The sequence below is a fragment of the Peromyscus californicus genome, unplaced genomic scaffold (assembly GCF_007827085.1).
Source record: "Peromyscus californicus insignis strain IS unplaced genomic scaffold, ASM782708v3 Scaffold_19__1_contigs__length_69161282, whole genome shotgun sequence".
Lineage (NCBI taxonomy): Eukaryota > Metazoa > Chordata > Mammalia > Rodentia > Cricetidae > Peromyscus > Peromyscus californicus.
This window is the reverse complement of record NW_026294491.1, coordinates 49,243,146-49,267,657: the sequence shown is the minus strand read 5'-3', so window position 1 is coordinate 49,267,657 and position 24,512 is coordinate 49,243,146. Positions and strand designations below refer to the sequence as shown.

Sequence of the window (24,512 nt, the reverse complement as noted above, 5' to 3'; positions counted from 1 at the left end):
AGTGGTTTCATTAGATTTTCTGGGTTTTTTTTTAATTGTTTGTCAAGAAGTAAATACCTTTAATAATTTTGGATACAGATAATTAATTTATCTGAGCATTATGAAGTCATTTTCTCTGATGTCATTTTATTATTAAATTACATGAAAGTGTCTAATTTCTTGTGATTGGGGTTGGGTACACAGCTGTGTTTCTTAGATAAATGATTCTGACATTGTAAGAATGTGGGAGTGTTTTTATTTTTAAGTAGTATAGTGAAATCCAGGAAGTAGATAATTATAAACTTCTGGGATGTTTTTCTCCTTACAATCTGGGAAATTAATGCATATGTGTATGTATATGCAAAACTATTCTGATATAGTATAAGCAGTGTAATTATCCCTCGTATAATTACTGTTTGAACTGAGATTGGTTTTAGTTTTTAATTTAGAAGATTTATTTATACATTATAGGGAACTGTTTTCATCTTGGAATTTCTAAAGTAAATATTTCTATGAGCATATAAACTTTGTTTTATTTTGTTGATTTTTGGTACCCATGCCTAAATGAGTAGTCTTTTTCTGGATCGCAGTTATTTTCGTTTTTAAAAATTTAGTCTGGATTCATTAATTTTTTTTCTTTTCTTGGTGCAGTGGTGATATTTTATCTGTGTACCCCCAGTAAACTTTATCTGAGGATCAGAGGAAAAAGCCAGCCACTATAGTAAACATAGAGGTCAGGCATTGGTAGCACACGCCTTTAATCCTATCACTTGGAGGGCAGAGATCTGTCTGGATCTCTGTGAGTTCAAGGCCACACTGGGAACAGAGCCAGGCATGGTGGCACATGCCTTAAATTCTAATGCTAGTTAACCATAGAGGTCTGGAGGTCTGTACAGACAAACAGGAAGTGACACAGCTGGGCAGGGAGAGGAAGTGATGTAGCTGGACAGGAGACCAAATGAGATAGCAGAATAGAAAGGCATATAGGCATGGGTATACAGGAAGTAGGTTGCTTTAGAGACTGAGGTGTTGGTGAGGTGAGGTTAGCTTGTGGCTTTTCCTATTTCCCTGATTTCTCAGGTTTTCACCCCTATATCTGGCTCCAGGTTTTTATTTAACCAAACTGTTTAGTACTTTGTCCTACGCAGTGCTAGGGATTGGACTCAGGGTTTAGTACGAGCAGGCAGGTGCTTCACCAGCGAGCTGCTTTCCTAGCCTTTGTGTTAGTTTAACTGGGGAGAGTTTATTATACCTAGAACAATAGTTTAAGTGTTTTCCTTCTGGTTGGGGATGTGGTTCAGTAGCAGAACACTTGCCAAGCATATCTGTGACCTTGGACTCTGGTTTCCTTATCTTATTGTCTCTAATTTGTTTGTATTTATATAACAATATGTATAAATAAAAAGCAAAATATAATTTATATTTATAAAGCTCCTATAATGTAAATAATGTGGTAGTATCTTTTTCTTGGTACGCTTTTATTTGATTTTAAATTTTATTATTATTGTTATCATCATCATCTCAGTGTGTAACCCTGGCTGGCCAGAAGATCTCCATCCTCCCGTTTGGGTCTCTTGAGCACAGGGATTACAGACAGACATCATCATCCTTATCACCCCCAGCCCCACGCTTGTTGTCGAGTGCACGCCTGCACTGTGTCTTTTATTTCTGGAATTTTGTTTTCACTGGACGCCTCATATTTGCTACTCACAAAAGTAAAAACTGAAAAGATGGACAAAAGTTGTTCCTAACTCAGTCTTTTCTCCAAGTTCTTGGTGAGTTCTGTTTGATGCTTAGTGAAAGTCAAGTCCAAGTATGGACCGGTTATTTCTGTAGACTTTATGCTGCCATTGTAAGTTGTCATGTTGAGTAAAGGTGAGCTGCTGGCTTCAAATTTCCTAGTTGTTTTCCACACTGGACGATACAATATCCTAGTATGCATTTTTGTTCCTTCACGAATATGTCCTGTATACAGTAGCTTTTGCCATTCCCACCTCATATATTCTGAATCTTCCAAACTCACGGGTTCGCTTTCAGAGTTTAATTATTTGTGGTGATTGCTAGCTCTGTTTAAGTACGGGTGCTGCTTCTCCCTGGGTGGGAGTCCACACTGTTTTCCCTGGTTCTGTCTAGTAACCTGGGATTCTCATCATTCTAAGCCAGGTGTGTGCAGTAATGCCGGAATTGTTTCTGTTGACTTTTTTTTTTTTCAAATGTGATAATATGAATGAGTTTAGCATAATAATTTGTTTCTAGCTTTAATGAAACAGCTTTGCAGGTAAAAGTTTTGTGGTATAGGTCTAACAGTCCTATTAAACACTCAGTTAGCCTTTATCCTTGGATAAAGATATACATAAAGTATACTGATAAGAGTTATAATTCGACACCAATGTGAACAATGTTGTTTTTATAACACGTGTGGATTTTAAAAAGGATCTAAGCTGCAGCCTCAGAATGTTTGGGGTTTTGGCACTTGCCATGTCTTCCCTCCCCTCCTATCCAGTCACCTCACAGCTCATTGTTTTCATGTGTCGGGTTTAACTCTACTCTTGTTCCTATTTTAATATTATTTTATAATGACATCCTGGAGCTTGTTTTCTCCCTGGAACCTTAAGAGTCAGTTCAGTGTGGGCGGCGAGGTGAGGAAGTTGGGCTAGAGAAGCTGATAGTGTTTCAGGAACTTTGGTTTACAGCAGTGGTTCTCAACCTGTGGGTTGCGACCCCTTTGGCAAACCTCTGTCTCCAGAAATACTTACATTATGATTCATAACAGTAGCAAAATTACAGTTATGAAGTAGAAACAAAAATAATGTTAAGGTAGGGGGTCACCGCAACATGAGGAACTGTATTAAAGGGTCACAGTGTTCGAAAGGTTGAGAACCACTGCTTTATAGGGAAGTGGAATTGCTGCTTTCACTGTAGTGGTTATGTGCTCATCTCTGTGTGTTTAGTGAAAGGTATTGGAGTTGTGTATGTTATGAATCAGAGAGGCAAGGTTTTTTGAGACAAGAAAGGATAGCGTTGCAAGTGTAATTTCCTGAAGAAGGGAAGGGGCTAGAACTCTCCATCCGAATGTGATGGAGGAAATCGGGATCCCCTCTAAGGGTTCTTGGTTTCACTAATACGAGAATTTAAGAATAGACTCAAATGGAAACTCAGGGATAATTTTATTAGCATTTAAAAGAAAAACTCCAAGTCTGACCAGCTGTAAACTTCAGCTGCTGCACTGAAGGTTAAAAGCCATGCCATTTAAGCTGGCATGGAGGGCAGACACATGGAGATGGGGGGACGGGGATTAAAAAAAATGTTGGGGGAACCCAAAGTCATAGGGAAAGCATGCTTAGAGACAAGAAGGAAATAAGTCACTCTAACTTGGAAAAGCAGGCTGACTTACAGAATATACGGCTGTGGCCTTGTAAGCTCCACTAGGAAAATACAGTATTCCAACAAGAACTCAAGATTCTGCCTATATCTTTAGTATGGCGTACAGTGAGCCCACTGTCTTTGGGATGGTCCCCTGCCTAACTAGAATGTTAGCTCTCCATCTAGGCCACAGACCCTATTCTCTTGACCAGAAGGAGTTTTTCCTTAGTGGGGTTTTATTGCTACTCTAACAAAAGGCTTGACAATAAAGTAGCATGGACACCTTGAAGGAAGATAGGCCTAAAATTTGAGTACAAATAGAGGTCAGTTTTAGATCTGTTAATAAGTTGAGTCAGTGTCTATATTTTAGATTCAAACTTTGAGACTTACCTCTAAGTGACTTTTTCCCCATGGTTGGTGTTATACCCTGGGTAATCATTGTTGAAGGTTCTCCTACACTAGATGTCTGTGGCACCATCCTCCCCTCCCCCTCCCCCAGCTTCTGGTGGCTCAGGACATTGCCAGATGCCAAGAGAGAAAGAAATCGCTCCTGACTTAGAATCACTTTCCCAAGGTGAGGTAATTATATGAGAGTGGGGAGGCTTGGGTTGGAGCTCAAGTGGGACAGAGAGGTTCCAAAGTCATTTTGAAGAGTAGCAAAGGAAATGTATGGACATACCAACTGTGCCTTTCATCTGTGGAATCCATAACCTTTCTGAAATATCCCAGTTTGTTAGTCTCTAGTCCGGCTTCTTGATTGTTGCCCATCCCTCTGGCTTTTAGTAACTGAAGTCCCCACTAGTTTCTACACTGGAAGACAAGACTTTATAAAACATATCAAGGGCATAGCAGTTCTCAAAGTGTGCTAGAAGGAAGGCTGTTAAAGTCAGCTCTCCTGACAATACATCAGGTACTTGGGAGGTTGAGAAGTGTATAAAGCAAATACACTAATAGCCCTTGAGCTCTGTTGTCTATTTTATATACTATATTTGTAGCTTTAAAATAATGACAATTAGACTGGTCTATTGTCTTAAAAATTGGTTAGACAGAAGAGCCCTCTAAATTAAAAGATGTTCAATTTCAATGAATATTGGCCTTTGAATTACTTGTACACTTTCTCTTCTTAATTTATGTTTTGAAATTGGAATTTCAGTATATTTTGTGGAATTTCCAGGTTTTAACTTGAAGTGGTTTTCAGGGAGGACAGCACTTCTCCCTCGGATTGTCTGGGAAACGTGTTGGGGCTTTGTAAATGTGTAACAAATAAAAAAGAGAGAAATACAGCTATCCTCTAGTTCACTGATTTGATCATCTTAATTGAAAATTCTGTTTATTCTTCTTTGATGTATAAGGAGTCACCAGGGAGGCCTGTCTCTGGGGAGCTGACACTCCGATTGTGTCCATTCTCATCTGGGTACTGAGGACAGTGGGACAAACCTGTTCTCCTTGTCATAGATGTCTCCGTGGTAGGCAGTGGGCCTGTTTACAGTTTCAGCCTCTCTGTGTTTGGATGCCTTCCTTTTTTAAAGATAGAAGTTAAGTGCATTTAAGCTGTTGCTTCTAGCTTGTTCTGTTTCCTTACTCTAAAGTACTCTATGGCATTTTTTTCTTAAATAGCCTTCCTTTTTAGTATCTACATGATATTTTAAGGTAAGAACTTACGATAATACATTTTCTCATCTTTCCCCTGGACAATGATGTCTCCAGCTTTTTTTTTAAACACACTACACTGAATATTTTTTGGTAAAGAGCTCTTAATCAAAATCAAAGGTGCAGACTGGAGTTTACTGGGATATAGGTTCATCTATATCTCAACTTTCTTTCTTATGTCTTGCTCTAAGGCAAGCAGAATAGTCTTGTCAGTAGATAAACTCGGTATCAACTAGGTGTAAGCAGTTCATGGGGTGCTAGAATATTCTGACTGCTGAACACCTTAAGACTGGGTTCCTAGGTCCGAGGAGAAATTGAAACTTCCTACCCAGCTCCTGGCTGGGAAAATGAGGCCCAATTTGGGCTTCTTGGTTGCCAAAGAACTCAGTAAGACTCCTGAAGTCATCCAGTCATTTGTTGGACAGTACTATTTGAATACTTTATGTGCTGTTTTGTGTCTTGATTTGTCAGATTATTTTTATGTTGGATTTAACTCAGAATGTGTAGGTCATAGCTCATCTTGCTCTTAGTATTTAAGAGATGGTTTTTCCACCACAGTTTTGAACTACCTGATAGTATCAGAGTGTTAAGTTGTGGAAAGTGGTGGAAGGCTCCTATTGTAATAACATTGTGATGTTTCATCTGTATAGTAATTCAGAAATTTCTTACTGTTGATCCCCTTCATTTTTTTTTCTTGCCATTTGTCTCTTGTCAAATGACTTAATTTAGAATGTCTTCTTTCCATTATACCTGAGTTCTGTCTCAACGGGGTACCGGTTTTATTCTATGCAAATGATGAGTTTGAATTATGTTTTCTAAGCTAAGCAGTTTAAATAGCAGCCATGAAGGATGACTGCAAAGGAGTTTCAATTAGCTTTTAGGTATTTTTTTAAAAGGTGTGGTACATTGGTATCAGTGACTGGGCTGGCTAGCTTTTGTCAGCTTGACACAAGCTAGGGTCACCTGGGAAGAGGGGCCCTCAGCTGAGAAATTGCCTCCATCAGATTGCCCTGCAGGCAAGTCCAGAGATCATTTTCTTATTGATTGAGGTGGGGCCAGGGGGGGGGGGCAGCCCTTGTGGGCAGTGTTACTCCTGAGTAGGTAGTCCCGGGGTATATAAGGAAGCAAGCTGAGTGAGGCATGAGAGCAAGCCCGTTAGCCTTGTTCCTCCATGGTCTCAGCTTCAGTTCCTGCCTGGAGTTCCTGCCCTGACTCCCTTTATGATGGACTGTAACCCGTGAAGGGAAATAAACCCTTTTCTCCTCTGGTTTACGACAAGTGTTTCAGCCCAGCAACCAAAACTGAAACACAACAGTTAGCTTGTGTCGGAAACAGTTGAAGGGAGAATGGGCTGATTTTAGTCACGTTTCAGTGGGTTAGTCACGGACTTGGACAGACATCCTGGTGTGGGCAAATGCAGCAGAGAGAATGCAAGCACTCCTTTCTTTCTTAATCTGGGGCAGGGCTCCCAGCCCATGGGATGGTGCTGTCTTCTTTCAAGGTGTCTTACTCCCTCCTTAATTCTCTCTGGAAACACTGTCACAACATACCTCAGCAATCTGTAAGTTCTAAGACCCAATTCTAAATATAGCCAAGTTGGTAAGGAAGACTACCATGATGCCCAGATCTTCCTACAGCACAGACCAGAGCTGTTATTCTGCACGAGTTCCTCACTCTTTTCTGTTGCTCTTAGGACAAAATGCAAAATACTTCCACTGACCCACAGGGCCCTCCAAGGTTAGCCCTTCCTTTCCCTGCATTTACTTGTGCTAACTTTCCACAGCTCTGGTGAGTCTGTCTTGAGCTGCTTGTGGGGTTTTTCTTTACCCCAAGCCTGCTCTATATATTCTGTTCTCTTTTCCCTCCCTGTATCTTCTTTCCAGTTTTCCAAGACTGTCCTTTCTTCCTTGAGTCACCTTTTAGGACAGTTTTGGGAAATCACTCCTGATTGTCTGGTTTTCCCCCACAACTCTGTTGCCATCTCAGATTTATGTATTGACGCGTATTTGTTCATTTGCTCTCATTTCTTGTAGAGACCGTACTTTATTTGAGCCAATGACAGACCCCGGAGATGATACTCAGGCATACCAAATCTTAACTTTGCGTGTTAGACAAAATTGTTGTCAAAGGCAATACACTTACTGTTTCCTTTTACCCTAGGAGTGGGCTAATGCCAATGTCAGCGTGCAGATCGAGGACACCGTCCTGTATGGCTACTATAGTAAGTACCGTTCAGTGTCGTTTTTCTCTTCCACCAGCCGATCAAATTTAGAGTCAGACTACATGAAGACTTAGTTTGATATCAGTTATGAGAGTATAGCGTTGAACACGAGGAATAAATAATGTGCGTTTGTTCTTAATATTCTAAGACATTTTAAATCTACTCTGCGTTTATTAATTTCACTTGTAACTCCTCTTCAGCGTCATTTCATCAAGTTACTTCAAATCTCCTGTGTTGTGTTAAATTAGCCATATTTCACGTGTGCTCTGTGTTTGATACTTGTGTTTTCTAGCATTCCTTCACAAGCCTTGAGGGTAGTGAAGTGCACTCTGGGAGTCTCTTTTTCTACTCTGTGGAGCTCCTCTAATCCAGGGGCCATGGCTGCTTGGCCTCTTTCTGTCTCTTCCTCTTCTCGTCCTGGTATTAGACTGGAAAAGGTATAAATAGCCGCCTAAGTGCTTTCTTTTATTTGAATAGTTCCAGAGTCAGGCTTTCATAAAAAGATTTAAATATATATTCCAGAAAGGGATGAAGGGATGCCGTTTTTTAAAATCAGTAAATCAAGATGTCAAATAAGATTTTAATAGGACATTATATTGGAAACTGAAGGAATAGTTAAGAAAATTTTACTGCATGGACTTATTTGCATGTGTGTGTGTGTGCTTAGGCACATGAGTGCTACTGTGTGCATGTCAGGTCGGAAAATAACTAGTGGGATTTGGTTCACTCCTCCCATCATAGGAATCCTGGGTATTGAACTATTGAACGCAGGTCGACGGAGTTGGGGCCACACCCCTTTACTCACAGAACTATCTTGCTGGTCCTAAGCCAATGATTTTTTTTTTTCAAGAGGCTTACTTGATTTTAATTTAGCAGTTTTGGTTCTAACCTATGTCTTTTCTCCTGCTCCATAAGAACCATGAAATCCCTTTGGTTTAGATTTTTAAAGTCTTTATATATAATGTATTTATTTATTTATTTCTATTTTTTTTATTTACTTGTTTATTTTTAGTTTTAAAGCTTTTTGAACATTTCACAAGCGTTTAAGAGGAAAACATGGGGCAGGTTAGGGGAAAATCCCAGCAGCTGCCGGGAGAGAGGAAGAAATAGTTGTGCCTTTTAAGAAATGATAAAGCCCCCCCCCCCCCCCCCCCCCCCCCCCCCCCCCAGGAATAGAGGTGTGCTGCTAGCCAGCTGAGCAAAGAGCCCGCAGCCCCAGTGCATGGTTTAATACTTCTGGTTAATCCATTAAGTGTAGACTATAAAATATAAATAGTTCCGTGTGAAGTTTTGAGATGACACGAAGGACCTCGTTAAACATTCTGTGAAGGGACTGGGTCTGCCTCCTGTTACAGTAGTCACCACCCCGTAGATCATGTGACAAGATAACCAAAGTTGCTAGTCAAGTCTGACTCGAGGAACCATATCTTATCATCGAACTTGGAGGCTGCTGCAATGACCTTTTGCTGCCAAGGTCACAAGACACTTGTCAACCAGGTTATTGCTTTAGGCAGACGTGTAACTTTGATTCCATCTACCTGCAGAGAAGGATTTTAGCATTTTTCTGAATCTTTCCGAGGATATTATCTGTGTTCTGTAGGATAAATTGTCCTGGTCTCCTTTTAAATGCAGAGGAAAAAAGCTAATTGTTACTGTGATGATATGGCGCTTGGGAAGCCTTGGCGGGCTGGAGTGAGGTGCACCGTGGCAGGCATGCAGATGCAGTGGTGGGTGGCATAGCACATTGGAAAGTCACACCCCAGACACAGCATCCATGTGGAAAGGGTTTATATATATATATATATATATGGAGAGAGAGAGAGAGAGAGAGAGAGAGAGAGAGGAAGAAACAGAAAGGGAGGGAAAGAGGGGAAGAGAAGATGTGCACACCTCATGGTAGGGAAGGGAAGAAGGGTGGGGGAGAGGAAGAAGAAGGGACGGATTTTTCCTTAAAAGAGGATTTATATCAGGGCACAGGGCAGGTCCCCAAGGGGCAGGCCAGAATGCCAAGTGTTACTAAGAGTGGGATGCCTTAGGTGTTGAGGGCTGAATTCCCAGCAGAAGATGGGGTGTGCTGAAAAATCAATTGTCTTGGTGACTGAAGTTCTGCATCAGATTGCTTGTTGGATTGCCAGATCTTAAGTTCAATCCCTAGTGTGTATACACACGAGCGCGCACACACACACACACACACACACACACTGTTAGGACAGATGAGTCAGTCATTTGCGAAAACAATTTTGAATGACAGTGTGGATAATGGTGATGATTGTTGTCTTCTCTCTTGTGACTGTGGCTAGCCTTGACTCAGTTTGGCTCTAACTATGAGCATGACAGGATTGTGCAGCATCTAATGTAGTTACTGTCCCCAAGCCCAGCTGTTTCTTCTGAAATTTTAGGTCCAGTGGAATTGCCTATTAGATTTGCTTATGGATCTTAAGATTCAAAACTCCAAGGCATGGTTTAGTCATAGCCCTTGTTAGAGTTTGCTGTTCAGAATCTCATCTCTGTTGGTGTGTCAACACATTTTTATTGTTAGCCTTGCTAGACATTGAAGACTGTCACACTTAGGATCTCAGTGAATTTTCCTGACCACCTCTTTTCCACATTACTTTTGTACTGTGTTACAAATGAAGAAATTGGTGTTAGTAGTCATCATGTTGGTGAGTGGCAATGCCCAAAATGGATGTTACAACCTTAGCTTGGGCTGTTTGCTCTTAAGGGAACTAGGTACTTCTTAGTAATGGTTCTGGGAGTATGACCTATGGGAATAATTAGTAGTATTAAAACCCTAGCACAACTTCAAGATCATCTGGGACCTTTTAAATAATTTAGAATTGTTCCAGAGAGATTCTGATTTAGTGTGAATGTCTTAGAGTTTCTGTTTTGAGGAGACACCATGACCACAGCAACTCTTTTAAAGGAAAACATTTAATTGGGGCTGGCTTACAGTTCAGAGGTTTAGTCTGTTATGTTCATGGTGGGAAGTATGGTAGCCTGTAAGAAGACATGGTGCTGGAGAAGGAGCTGAGAGCTCTACATCTGGAACCACTGGCAACAGAAAAGACTGCCACACTGGCCAGGTTTGACCATCTGAGACCTTAAAGCTCTTTCTCAGTGACACACTTCCTCCAACAATACCATATCTACTCTAATAAGGCCATACTTCCTAATAGTGCCACTCCCTATGAGCAAGCATTTAAACACATGAATCTATGGGGGCCATTCCTATTCAGACTACCACAGGGTGTGGTAGACAGCTTGGTAATCCATTAGTAAAAAGTAATGATTCTCACTTAGCACTCAGGTTGAGAAACCATGGTATAAGTGAGTGGCTCTTCATGTGACATCTTGTGTGCTTGTGTGGAGAGAGATTTGGAGGCTGCACACAATAATACTGAATTACTGAGATCTAGTTTACCTTCACTTGTCTTGGAGTTTTCAACACACACACACACACACAAATCTACTTGCAAATTATTTGACAGCCATTTTTCCTAGACTACTGTGTTGATATATGTTCTCTAAGCCGAGCCCAGCTTTTAGGCTCGAACCAGTTCTTCTGCCTTAGCCTGTGGATGAGCTGGACTACAGCTACACACAACTGTGCCCAGTGTCTATTCCCATGTCTGATAATCTGCCTAATGTACTCGAGCCTGGATAACCATTGTTTATCTCTCAATTGTTTTCTCAAATTTAAAAAGGGGTGGGTGGGATTAAAATTTTGGATAGCGAAGTTCACAATCACAGTAGCACACATAGTGCTGAGCTGTTGTGAGATGTGAGTGTCTTTTACCGTCCTTTACAGAGCATTGAAGGATCCATCCTCAAAGGCGGGTATTTAACAGGCATTTACTGCTTCCAGGGGGAGACTGAGGTCTCCACCCTTGTCTCTCTCTGAAGGATACAGTGGTTATAATATAGTTTGGACTCACTGTTGTCATCCCTTCTAAAAGCCAGGGTTATCCACCATTGTTCTGCATCATGCCTCAATTCCAGTGTAAGCACAACAGAAAGGCAAATAGCATCCAAGTGTCGGGATAACCAGTGCCCATGCCGCAGGAGAAATGGTCCCTGTGGGGACATTGACGAACTTTCATGTCTAGAAACCACATTCTTACAGATCTTCTCTTAAGTTAATGGAATTGTGTTTTTCTTTTTCATAGATAGTTTCTACAAGTAGGGCTGACTACAGGTGGATAGTCAGTAACAGGATAGCTCCCAGCACTGACTGGTTCCTACCACTCACTTCCTCTGATGACTGAGGCTGTCTACAAAGATGTCTCCTAGAACATGATGGAGACAGAAGGGAACCCTGCTGGTCCCTGCCCCTTTGCTCTCTAGTCCCAGGGTCTTTAATCCAGAAGCTCCACCTAGGGGTGTTTTCTTACCCAAGAAACTTGAAGGATTCTTTTACCCCCTTCTTGATGTTTACATATTTTCTTCATTGTTTTCATACTTCTTTGCAGTAGAACGGACTGCTGTTACGGGACACTTTCATTTTCAGTTCTGCTTGATTTTTCTGTTAGGTCTGGTATGGAGTCCCCCTTGTCCCTGTCTTAGTCCCTGTTCTATTGCTATGAAGAGACACCATGACCAAGGCAACTCTTATAACAGAAAGCATTTTACTGGGGACTTGCATACAGTTTCAGAGGGTTAATCCGTGATCATCATGGTGGGTAGTATGGCTGCATGCAGGCAGGCGCTAGAGCAGTAGCTGAGGACTTTATATCCTTATCCACAGGCAGAGAGAGAGAGGGAGAGAGAGACAGACAGACAGAGAGACAGAGAGAGACAGAGGCACACCCACTGACCCTGGGGCCTGGCTTAGGGTTTTGAAACCTCAAAGCCCACCCCTACTGACACATCTCCTCCAACAAGGCCACACCTCCTAATCTTTTTTTTTTTTTTTCAACTGGTGACTAAGTGTTCAGATATATAAGCCTATGTGGGCCATTCTTATTCAAACTACTGCAGTCCCTCAGGTCTCAGTCTTTCTCTAACTCAATTGTTCCAGTGTTTCAAATTGACTGGAATCTTTATCTTTCCACCTTTTCTCACTGTAGCTTTTTGTACTGTTCCCTTTATTCTCATGGTTGCTTTAACCATACTTGAAAATCGACTATGACAAAGCCAATCATTTTACTACCTACCTTTGTAGAATTTCATTTAAATGAATTTCCCTTGCTTGGGGGTGTGTGTGTGTGTGTGTGTGTGTGTGTGTGTGTGTGTGTGTGTGTGTGTGTGTGTGTGTATTTATTTATTTTTATTTTTTTATTTTTTTCCAAGCTGTTTGTTTCAGGTTTTGGACACCTGTAAAGGTTGTAGAAGTGAGGAATACCCAAATCCTAAATGGGAATTTATAGAATGATTTTTTATTCTGTTCATCTGTCATTTTCCTCTTGGTGACCTCCAAATACTTTCTCCTTGGCACTGGTTAGTTCAAGTGACAGTGTTCTGTTGATTTTTACTGTTATATTAATATGCTATAGTTTATTAACCATGTTAACGGTGACCACAGGGTTGTTCTTAGTTTCAGTTTACTGAAACACATCTTCCAAAAAGATCTATGTATTCATTAAATAATTTGGTCAAATTGTTTTGCATTCTATGGATGCTCTTATGGTGTAAACAATTCCAGATTATTAGCAAGTCTGTAGTGAAAATAGGAGTATGAAAATGTCCACATATGTAGGTAAGTTATCAAAATGTACTCATATGTATAAGTTATCAAAATGTACACATATGTATAAGTTATCAAAATATATACATATGTAGGTAAGTTATCAAAATGTTCACATATGTAGGTGAGTCATGGAACTAAGGGAAGATAAAGTAGACCAGGAAGCTTTCAACTTCTGTTTCATTATGTTTCAAACATAATAATTTGTTTCTAGCTTTAATGGAACAACTTTGCAGGTTTTGTGATATAGATGTAACAGTTCTATTAAACACTCATTTAGCCTTTATCCTTGGATAAAGATATACATAAAGTATACTGATAAAAGCTTTAATTCGACACTAATGTGAACAATGTTGTTTTTACAGCAGGTGTGGATTTTAAAAAGGATCTAAGCTGCAGCCTCAGAATGTTTGGTGTTTTGGCACTTGCCATGTCTTCCCTCCCCTCCTGTCCAGTCACCTCACAGCTCATTGTTTTCATATGTCCGGTTTAACTCTACTCTTGTTCCTATTTTAATATTATTTTATAATGACATCCTGGAGCTCGTTTTCTCCCTGGAACCTTGAGAGTCAGTTCAGTGTGGGCGATAAAGTGAGGAAGTTGGGCTAGAGAAGCTGATAGTGTTTCAGGAACTTTGGTTTACAGCAGTGGTTCTCAACCTGTGGATTGCTACCCCTGTGGCCCATAATGCTCTCTGCTTCTTCATATCTGTGCCCTTTGTTGCCCATTCCTCTTGTGCGCTGGGCCTAGTAATTTGCTTTTAACAAAGAAAATGAAGCAAACAATGTGGAGTATCACCTCTGAGGTGGGGCTTTAAGAGAGGGGGTTTTTCCTTGCTTGTGCGCCCTGGCTCTTTTCTCTTGCTTGCTTTGATTAAACATGTTGCCTTGCAGTCTCCTGCCTTGTAGAGTGGCTCACATAATAAGGGAATGAAGCAGCTTCCAGCCACAGCCAATAAGGAATAGAACAGACTAGACAACATTGAGTGAGCTCAGAGGCAGATCCACCCTTAATTGAGCCTTGCAATAAGTGCTAGTTGGCCAGTTGTAGCCGTGGGAGAAATTCTGAGTGAGACCACTTGGTTAGACCTCGCTCGTATTTGTGGCCCATAGGATTGATGACAGTACATGTTCTTCATTTACTTTCTGTATTTTTTCGGTTGATCCTGTTTTTTCCTGGATCTCATTGTGTAGTCCAGGCTTGCTTTAGAGTCAGAAGCCTATGTGTTGGAATTACAGATGTGTACCATTGTGCTGGGTTCCACATGCCCTTTTCAGCCACAAAGTTTATGCATTGCCATCAGTATCTAGTATTTTCATCAGTATTTGTTGCTGTGATGAAATATGTATATAAAAACCTTGCAGGATGACTTCAGCTCAGGCTTCAGAGGCCTCCGTCCAGGGTCGAATTGACTGCTGTGGGCTTGAAGTCAGGCAGAACACCATGATGGCGGGAGTGCAGTGCAGCCACTCACCCCACGCTGGCTTGGATGCAGATGAATAACAGGAATGGCCCAGGACTAAACATACCCTCTTCAAGACATGCATCCTCCAGTGGGGGCCACTCTCAAAGTCTCACCTCCTCCTGACAGTCCCCTCAGATTTAAAATAACCATCGGGTTACACTATTAATTAGGGCAGAGCCTCCATGATCGGCTTCTGGAAATTCCTCATGGACATACCCAGAAGTGTGCTTTACATCTCAATAGCTATAGAATAGGATGCAGATATTTGTGAATAAATATTTTACTCTGTAACCTAGGGCAGCCCATTGAGTTTTCCACTTGTAAATGGAAGAAGAGACTATTTGTATTATCACATAAGTGAGTCCAGGATAGGGTTTTGGCCATGGTCAGGTAAGAAGATTAGCAGATCACTCCCCCCCCCCAAAGAAAAATAGAAAATTGGACTAAAGTTGAGTAAAACCCCACTACTGAAGTACTTTGGATGTAAGTGTAATGTCAGTAACAGTTGGGAGACTTTAAGAATTGCTGCAGACAGTATTGGAGTTGTATTTTGTCCTTGGCTATTAGCCCCCCCCCCCCCCCCCCCCCCCCCCCCCCCGTCTGCCCTGCCCTTGATCCCCTGGTTGATTACTGGTGATCTGCCAGGCAGGCCAGGCCACAAAGACAGGCAGCTCTAGAAGGTGCCCCATTCAACTGCTGGGTACTCATTTTGAGTAGTACTTTCCAGTCTTTGGCTCATCATTGAATTGCTCAAACATGAAGACAGACACAAGAAAGACAGGCTTAGACAGGAACAAAACAAAACAAGAACCAAACAGTTGAATGAAGACACTGAGTGGGAACTAGATTTGACAGATTTAACACAGACAGTGATGGATCAAAGAAACAAAACAGAAACAGCATCCTTTTAGGCAAAGCAGTACCCCAGGGTGAGCGCTACCCAAAACATACCTCAAATGATAGTGTGTCTGTCAAATGTCGGTTTCGATGCAGTTGTAAAGAGTTCAGAGGACCTTCCATGGTAACAAGTACACAGTTCATCAAACAGTATTTCTAAATGTTAAATTTAGGTGGCCAACTTCAAAGAAGCCACGGTGAACTGCTTCAGAGCATAAGAAATTTAAAGCATTAGAGGGAAGTGAGACAAATGAAAATTTTTCTATAAGGAGCTAGAAACGATTTTTAAAAAAACCGAATAGAAATTCTGAGGTTGAGGAGTTACAACAGAGAAAGGAAACCTCTGTTAGAAGGTCCCATTGGTAGGTTTGACATGGCAGTAGAAAAGCCTCAGTGAACTTGAGGACAGATGACCTAATCTGAAGATCCAAGGAAAGGGAAGGTTGAAGAGAAATCAATAGAGCTTCAAAGTACTGTGTTATGACAGACTGTTCCAAAGGAAAGGAGAAAGGAGAAGGAAAAAACTGTAAGAAGAAATTATAACCATAACCCGGCCCACACATTTAAGAGCCTCAGTGCAGCTCATATAGGAAGAATAGAGAACCATTGAAATGTCATTCGAAAATGTAGCACAAAGGTGAGAAAAATCTTGAAAGTTGGGAAATTCCTGGGAACATTTGTGTGATTCATAGCTAGTTCCCAATGTGAAACTGGGCAGCAGAAGGCACTAGATTTCAGTAGTCCAGGTCCTGAAAGAAAATGTACCGCCGAATTAAGAATCCTGTAAGCACCAACATTACCCTTCAAGAAGTGAAGACGAAGTAGACATTCTAAGGCAAACCTTGAGAGAATTTATTGCTAGCAGGCCTTCCTCACAAAAGAAAGTGAAGGAGGCCCTTCAGGTGACAAGGATCGACACTAGACTGTAGGCCGAATTCACACACGCATCCACACACACGTCACCAGAAAGCATTGGTAAGGTAAATGTCTGGTAGTTCATATGAAGATAAGTTTCTCTTTTCATCTTTATGAAAGGTGCCATGCTGTATAAAACAGCAATTATAACACTGCAGTGTTGGATGTCCTTCATAGATAGATAAGTAGGTAGGCAGGCCGGCCAACTACTTAATGGTAATAGTGCAAAGTAAAAGAGGAAAAAATGGAACTGTACAAGAGACTAGCTGTTTTAAACAACTATATTGCCCTGGGACTCTTCGTTGGAATTAAATTATGATAAATTGAGGGAATGTGTGCAATTCCTATAGCAACCACCAAGAGCATCCTTCTAAAAATATACAGTGAGATAAATCAGAAATCAAGATGCTCCACTAGGAAACAGTTCTTTAATACAAACTAAGGGAGTAAAGGAGGGAGGCTGGGGCTCGGAGGCAGGGAGAGAAAGGCAGGAGTAATGGTGAGATGCAAATGGAAAATGTCAACTCATCTTTATCAAATCATTTTAAATGTAAATGAAGAAAGTACTCCATCCACATTAGCCATTGATTGGCATAGAGGATTTAAAAAATCACTTCTGAACAGTTTACTCTCAGAGAGCTTCTACTCAGGGGCACAAAGAATAGGAAAATCAAAGACTGGGAAAAGATGCCATACAAACAGTAATTATAGCAGTTGGAATAAGTATTAATATCAGACAAGATGAACTTTAAGATGAGTATTACCTGAGATGAAGAAGGGGTTTTCATAGTGGTTAAACAGCTAATACACTAAAAGATATAGTAAGAAAAATAATTATTATTGATATATTATTAATGTTAGGACTATAATTAGATAATATGCCCTAACCTATAAAAGTATCAAATGTTTAAAATAAATGAAAGAATAGAATCTGGTAATCTTTGGTTAGACATAGTGTACTTGGGTCTGATTCATTGGGAGGGGGAAATCTTTAATACATGGGACTTTATGTATAATAATTGACCTCAGAACACAAGATACAAACAAATAATGATTGGCTGGTTGTGGTGGTGTATACCTTTAGTCCTATCTATTTGGGAAACTGAGGTAGGTGGATCACTTGAACCCCTGAGTTTTAAACACTAATTTGGATACTTAGAGAAATTCCATTAAAGGAAAAAAGATAATTGCCAGACAGGAAGAATATAGTTGTAAATCATATGACAGGGAGTGTATATTGATACTATAGCTTATTAATCATTAGTAACACAAACTAATCAGAAATGAGCAAAATATTTGAATAGGCATTCTTACCAATGGAGATAAATGAATGGCTAATGAATACATACAAATGCCAGCATTATTAATCACTTGAGAAATATAAATTATATGCCTCAACTGAGAGGGCTGCTTAGCTGAGGCTGTTTACTAAAATGCAGCTGACCTGGTGGTTTAAACAAGCAACTTCCTCATGAGGACCTGAATGATCTAGTCCTGTAGGAGATAAGTCTGTCAAGTCTACCTTAATGTCATCCTACCTTCATCCCCATCACTTCACATTGGAGGTATTTCTGCTGGGGTGGCTTATTAGGTTCATGGTTTCTAACTAATCATCAAATACTATTTTGAATTTGGGGGACACTAGCGGTTTAAGTCCTTAGCGGGTTATAATACATATAGTGTCGAGTATAGAGAAAGTCTTCAAATGCTGCCCGTGGGAATGTAAAATGGTACATTGCTTTGGAAAACAGCCTGTCATTTTCTCAAAAGGTTAATCTGTTATGTGACCCCATAGTTCCACTTCTTGAATCTACCTAACAGAAGCAAACAGTGCGCACAAGCCACGTGTGTTCCCAGTAGCCTCAAGCCGTGAATCTGAAAGCCCAAAAGCTGGTGACTGCTTAAATAAAATGCATGCCTGTAAAGTGGACTGTACATTCAGAAATCTAAGTTAGAGATCAGCAAGACCCCAGGACTGATCTGCACCTGGCAGGTGGTCACTTGCCTGCAGTGGCCGCTCGCAATGCTACAAATGCACAGTTGAATACCTGCAACAGAGATGGATGTACAGACTTGGAGGCATACTACTTTTTATGTCAGCATTTGCAAAACAAAAAACTCCTGAGCTTAGTGAAGAAATCAGATGAAAAAGATTATTTTGAATAATTCCATGTGTGTGAAGTATCCCCAAAAGCCAAATTTCTAGATCCGTGGTTGCCTCAGATTGGCAGACTCAGATTGCAGACTGGCACAGGCAGCCTCTTATAGAAATGCTCTAAATGTGGACTGCGGTAATAGTCACACAACTCTTTAAATTTACTAACTTTTTCTGTTCGATTTCTGTTCGACATGTAAAATGTACGAGTTTTGTCATAGTAAATCCCTTGTTGACATTAGAGATAAGTATGGTGAACAGTCTGTATAGTAGCTAAGTAGTTGGAAATTTGAGGGCACTCATCCAGGTGGCATTAGTTGGAGGCACCATGGGTTTAGGAGAAAGGTCACTGGGGTGTGCCCTCCTAGGGTACCTGGCATCCTGGTCCGTCCCCCCCCCCCCACCTGCAAAACACACACTTCCTTTGCCCTTTGCCCATGAAGTGAGCACCGCAATTTACCATGCTCTCTATCACTACCATCTGGCAAGCTTACAATTGACTCACATGGTTGCTCCACCTTCTTTGACTGACTTCTCCAAACTGTGACCCATATTAGCCTTTCAGGTATTCATGATAACGTGAAGCTTAACAGCTTAACTTTTGTTTTTTTATCATTTTATGTGATTTTCTATAGTTGGAATCCTATCCCTAATTTGCAGATGAAAGAAGGAGAATGAGGCTAAGTTATGAAGACAAAGGCTTATGAACTGGAATGTGGTTCTTTGACTTGTATGAAACATGGCCCCTGGAGTAAGCAGTTTGTGATGTTAATTGCCTTGTTTCTGCCTCCTGCTGTTTCATGTCTGTAGCTTTGAAGCGAACATTCTAGTCCTCAGTTACTGGACAATTGGGAGTAACATCAGAAATTGCCTAATCTTTTTTTTCCTGGTTATTTTATTATCAATTATTCCTATTAAAAATGGCCTTGTAGTGTGATCTGTGGAATAAATACTATAAAGAGGGAAACAACAAAACCATGAACAAAATGACTGTTGTTCGAGATACCAGTTCTAAGCGAATGCTCACCAGCCATTTTAGTTCCCGTTCTGTATTCTCAGTGCATATATGAGAGAATGCCTGAGTGGCTGTGCTTTCCTCTCTCTGAGTTTGTCTCAGTTATCTCTTACCATTTAACAAAGTTTCTGAAAAATTAGCAGTGTGGAAAAATAGACTTTATGTTACAATTTCTGTGCATCAGGGATCTGAGTGCATCTCCGCTGGGTCTTCCCGCGAAGCTAGCTACAGGGGAGGTGTTTGTTGATGCTGTAGTCCTCCCGAGGCTCTGCTAGGGAAGTATTAGCTCCTCCAGTTCTCACTTGCCTGTTGACCAGCACCCCTTTTCTGTAGGCCCTAGTACAGCATGGGAGCTGGGACCTCTAGGACAAAGAGGGACCGTGACAAAAGCCAGAGTCTTTCTGTAATGTAATCTCAGAGTGACTTTAATTACTTCCTGTGTTCTCCTAATAAAAATGACTAGTGTGTCCCAAGAGGTGAGATGTTGCATCTTTTCTTTTTTACAGTCTGATCTCATGAGATAGGGCTCTGCAGTTTGACTTAGGTATATGCCTACCTCTGGAATGAAGGCTGAAACATATTCAAGGTGCTTATTAACTGAATACATATTATCTGGAGCCCTTTTGTCTGTATGAAGAGGATCATTCCACTTAGGGGCTTTATAAGTCTTTTAAAAATAATACGTACTACATAGGTTAATTATTATTAGACCAACTTTGCATGTCTTGGGAAATCAGAATGGGTGAAGGTAGTGGTATTTTAGAAAGTCCTTTGCTGTGTTTGATTTGTTCTCATTTAGAACTCTTGAGTCAACTGCATTGATACAGGCCTGTGATTTTTCTTTATTTTATTCTCGTCAGGTTTAAGTATGAAGACTCGGGTAGCTTTATAAAATGAACTGAGAAATCTTTCTTTTGGAGAATGCCACGGACCACAGAGCACAGCATGGCTTCTCCCATCCATAGCCTGTGGGTTGCCCAGTGCCAAGGGAACAAGACAGTTTACACCACCATTCCTGGTCCCTTAGCAAGTAGTCCATTATGAGCAGTTAAGTTTCCAAGTAGTTCATTATGAAACTTTCTTAACTGAACTGTGCGATGGTTGTTAAAGCTTCGAAGCTGTTTGGGAATGCTTCCAGCCAAGAGCGAAGCAGCAGCGGTTTGACCGACTCACTTTCTCCGGGAGGAAAGAATGATTCCTCCCTGGTCATTTTGGTCTCATTCTGCAGCACCAGCAGGAAATAGCAGCTATCACACCAGCTGGAGGGATAGGCTGGCCAGGGCTGAGCGTATGTCCTATCAGAAGGATCCGAAGTTCATTTCTTCTCTGGTCTTCATGCTCAGCACATAGTCTCTTAAGAGCATAACAAGTCCAAATGGCATTGGAGTTATTTTAAGCCATTGTGTATCAATTTCAAACAGGAAGCAGTAGAAAGGGGGAAGGTCAAAAGGAAATGGAGGCTGAAAGAAGGTGGGTGTTGGGTGTTGCAGCTCGCAGTCTTGACCCCGGGTTTCTTCAGCAGGATAAATGTTAAAGAAATTTGAAAACGTTCTTATTCCCAGAGTATAGTATCCTTATACTTTGAACCCTCCAAGATTAAAAGTTTCGTAATGACTAATTTTTCTTAGTGTTGGAGACTGGACCTTGGCAGGCCAGGCAAGCATATCACTGAACTAAATCCCTATCCTTTTTTACTTTAATTTTGAGACAGGCTTTCAGTAAGTTGTCTAAGGTGGCCTTGAACTTGCTTTACAGCCCGGGGGACAGAGAGGGAGGGAGGGGGCTTGAATTTATAATCTTGGTACTTCAGCCTCCCAAGTTAGCTGGGATTACAGGTCTATGCCACAAAGACTATCTGTTTTTCTTTATCATAGTGCGTTGAGTTAAAGATTAACCATTTTTACTGGTAATCAGGAGACAAACACTCTTGAATTTTAATCCTTCAGAAGCCTAGTCTATTTAAGTTCATTTTACATGTATTATCCTTTAGTGACACAAAGCATTCACAAGGTGGTTTCTCGCTTTTTGTGTATCTAAAGAAAAACAGTGTGGGGGGATTAGCATGTGGTCTTTGCCAGTAGCTCTCGGTTCACTTGTTTTGCTGGTTTATATATATTAAACTTATTTAAATTTTCTAAAGAAACCATGAGTTGAATTTGTGTCAATTTCTGTGCATATGAGATCTTTTGTTAATGTGATCTTTGATATTAATGGGCCTGTTAGCCCACCTGCTTACGGTAATTTGCGAATGGCAGTCTTTAATCAAAGCACAAGTATAAGTGCTCTTTATTAAGTGTCAGGATTGATAGTGTCTGACTGGTGGAGTTAAGAAGGACTTCCGGTGAGGATAGGTCTGAGGCACATCTTTAAAGGAAACAGTTCTGTTTCATGACAGTACAGAAGCTTTTTTGCTTTTCTCTTTGTGGATGTAGAAGGATGAGCGGGTGATAGAAATAACCCAGCAATAAATGTTAATTTAGTTCTCCCTTAGAGTTTAGCATTTACGGACTAAAGGCAGAAATCTTGATGAAGGGCACCGAGGAAAAATAACCAGGCGGAGAAGACAGTTTAGCCTGGGCTGTCAGGAAACCAGCCCTGGGGCTGCTGCCTGGAGACTGTCGAGTCTCTTCTGCGGTTTCTTCGGTTTCACGCTGCCTTGAAGAAGTGTTCCCTGTCGGAAAATCGTCTTTTCTGAGTTTTCCTACCAGTCAGTCACTGCCCTAGCCAGTGTTTTGGCTTCCCATGAGACTAGTTTGGCTAGTTTGGAGAATTTCTTTCTCAGTCATAAAAACTGTACCTCTGTGTCCGGGGCTTGTTTGATTGAGCATAAGGTCTGTGAGCTGCTTTTGTGTCACACCTACTTACTGCTGTGTGTCTTCTGTGTGAATGTACACTCAGACCTCTTGGTGGACAGGTGATCTTTTCCATTATTTTCAGTCATTACAGATGATTTAGCTTGATTAGTTTGAGTTCATCGTTGGTTTCCTTCCCATTTTCCTGATGGCCAGGACAATGAGCGTCTTTAAATGTGATTTTGGTCTCTGTGTGTATGTTCTGCTGCAGAGTATCTGTTTTAGGTTTTCCTCTGCTTTTAACTTTTGAAAATGAAGTCTTCCTTTTGGATGAAGATGTGTGTTCCCTGATCTGCTGGTTCTTCATAGTCTAGCATGAAGCCGGGAAACAGATTCCCAGGCAGTAGCCACAGTGGACAGCGTGGCTGTAGGATGAGCTGTAGGATTTGCCTTGTACCTTGTTATGCTAATGAGCCTGACAGCAGTCACAGGTCATTGCTTTACAGATAGGATCACTCACGTGTGGCCAGGATTAGGACCGTGGTTAAATGTTCTGTAGCTGTGTGCAGTCACATCTTTCTCCTAAGTTACGGAGGTTTGGACAACCCCCCTTCTACTTTTTGTCTTCATGGGTTTTACTTAAGTGTCTCCTGTAGGTTTAGTTATATAGGTCTTCTTTCTTTGTGAATGGTGTGTTTCAGTGAATGCAGTGGTTTTAGACTTCATATTATAGTGTATGCCTGAATTTGTTTGTTAAGTTTGAGTAATAGTCATTTCACATACATGCTATATTGTACTTCACTGTTTGTCTGTCAGTGGACCCTCAGTTGCATCTATGTTTTTGCTATTATAAATAATGAAGCTTTGAACATGGGATGTGGGTATGGGAATAAATCAGACACCATTTTTCGTTCTTTTGGATGCATACACAGAAGTATAATCATTCACTGATGGGAGTTGTAACTTTCAGTGTTTGAGAAAGCATCATACTGTTTCCCATGGCTGTACCATTTCACATTCCTACAGGACTACACAGGGCTCTCTGTGTCCTTGCCAAATTTCTCATGTGCAATCGCCATTCTGAGTGTGTGAGCAGGTAGCTTTGCTTCCTTGTACAGAGGAATGTGACAGCTGCTACATGGTAACTGGTTTATGAGGCTGTACTGCTATTATTTTTCCTGAATTTATGTATATGAGAGATAAATGCTGATATACAGCTTTAAAAACAGGTTTTGTGGGTTTTAAAATCTCTCAAAGTTACTTACATTGTTTTCTTTAATTCATAAATATACTGGATCTTTGCTCATGGTTTAAGCTTTGTATTGAATTAAAAATATTTTACTATCTGAAAATATCTCAAATCTAATTATTTTAAAGCAGAGAGATAATTCCTGCCGAATAACTCTGAGTCTAGTTTTACTGATTTGTTGCTCTTCTTACCTTTTCTTTACCTTGTTTTATTTAAGACCAATGTTCTAATTTTGTGTGTTTGTATTTAGCATAGGGCAGTTATTTCTATAAAAATTACAGTATCATTTTAGCTTGTTCTTCAACTTGCGAGAGTGGCTGGTACATGTTGGGCAGGAATGAGTGTAAAATGATTTGAAATGAGACAGTGTACAGGTTTGCGTACTGGAAACATAATAAGAACCTGGACATTGGCTTCCACAGTTACTTCGTCAGTTTTGTTCTGCACTGTCTGAAAGTTGACTTGTGTTGTTATATATTATTCTACTCTATCGTTGATTTCTGGGATGAGAAGTGGAAAGGCTGTTTGAATACTGTATGTACTAACAGAGTCGGGATTACAGGCTGTCAGTCTGGTCGTCTTATCGTGCCATTTGTTATCCGTTCCCACAGCTTTGTACTCCATCATACTCTTCTGTGTGTTCTTCTGGATCCCCTTTGTCTACTTCTACTATGAGGAGAAGGATGACGACGACACCAGTAAATGCACTGTGAGTTGGCTCAGTCTGGGGTGCTCGGCTCAGTTCAGAAGGTCACTTCTTCAGTGTGAAAAACGGCCTGACTCCACTTGACTTGGTTCTAGCCCTGATTTAGAGCCTGGTGACTTAGGTGACTTAGGAAAAACTATTCACTCTCTTTGGGACTCGGCTCCCTGCCTCTAAAATAGAGGAGAGAGTACCTACCTTACACTTGGTGTGAGAATTAGGTAAATTTACTTGCATAAAATGCTTAGAATAGTGCCTGGCATGATAAATGTGGTACATGGATTTAAACCACACATACGAGCTAGGTGGGGCGGTGCACACTTGTAATCCCAGCACTTGTGAGAAGGAGGCAGGAGGATTGCCGAGTTGAGCACCAATCTGGCTACATAGTGATTTATATGTGTGTATCTATACTTATGTTGACA

At 40.8% G+C, this 24,512-nt stretch overlaps 1 protein-coding gene across 1 annotated transcript in view; it reads left to right on the top strand.

Moving 5' to 3' along the window:
* Lmbrd1 (LMBR1 domain containing 1) overlaps positions 1-24,512 on the top strand; it is a 91,466-nt gene that overhangs the window by 7,016 nt on the left and 59,938 nt on the right. The window contains exons 3-4 of the mRNA XM_052745260.1: positions 7,153-7,213; positions 23,996-24,093. Coding sequence (XP_052601220.1) covers positions 7,153-7,213; positions 23,996-24,093 — 159 coding nt within the window. The remainder of the gene's footprint in view (positions 1-7,152; positions 7,214-23,995; positions 24,094-24,512) is intronic.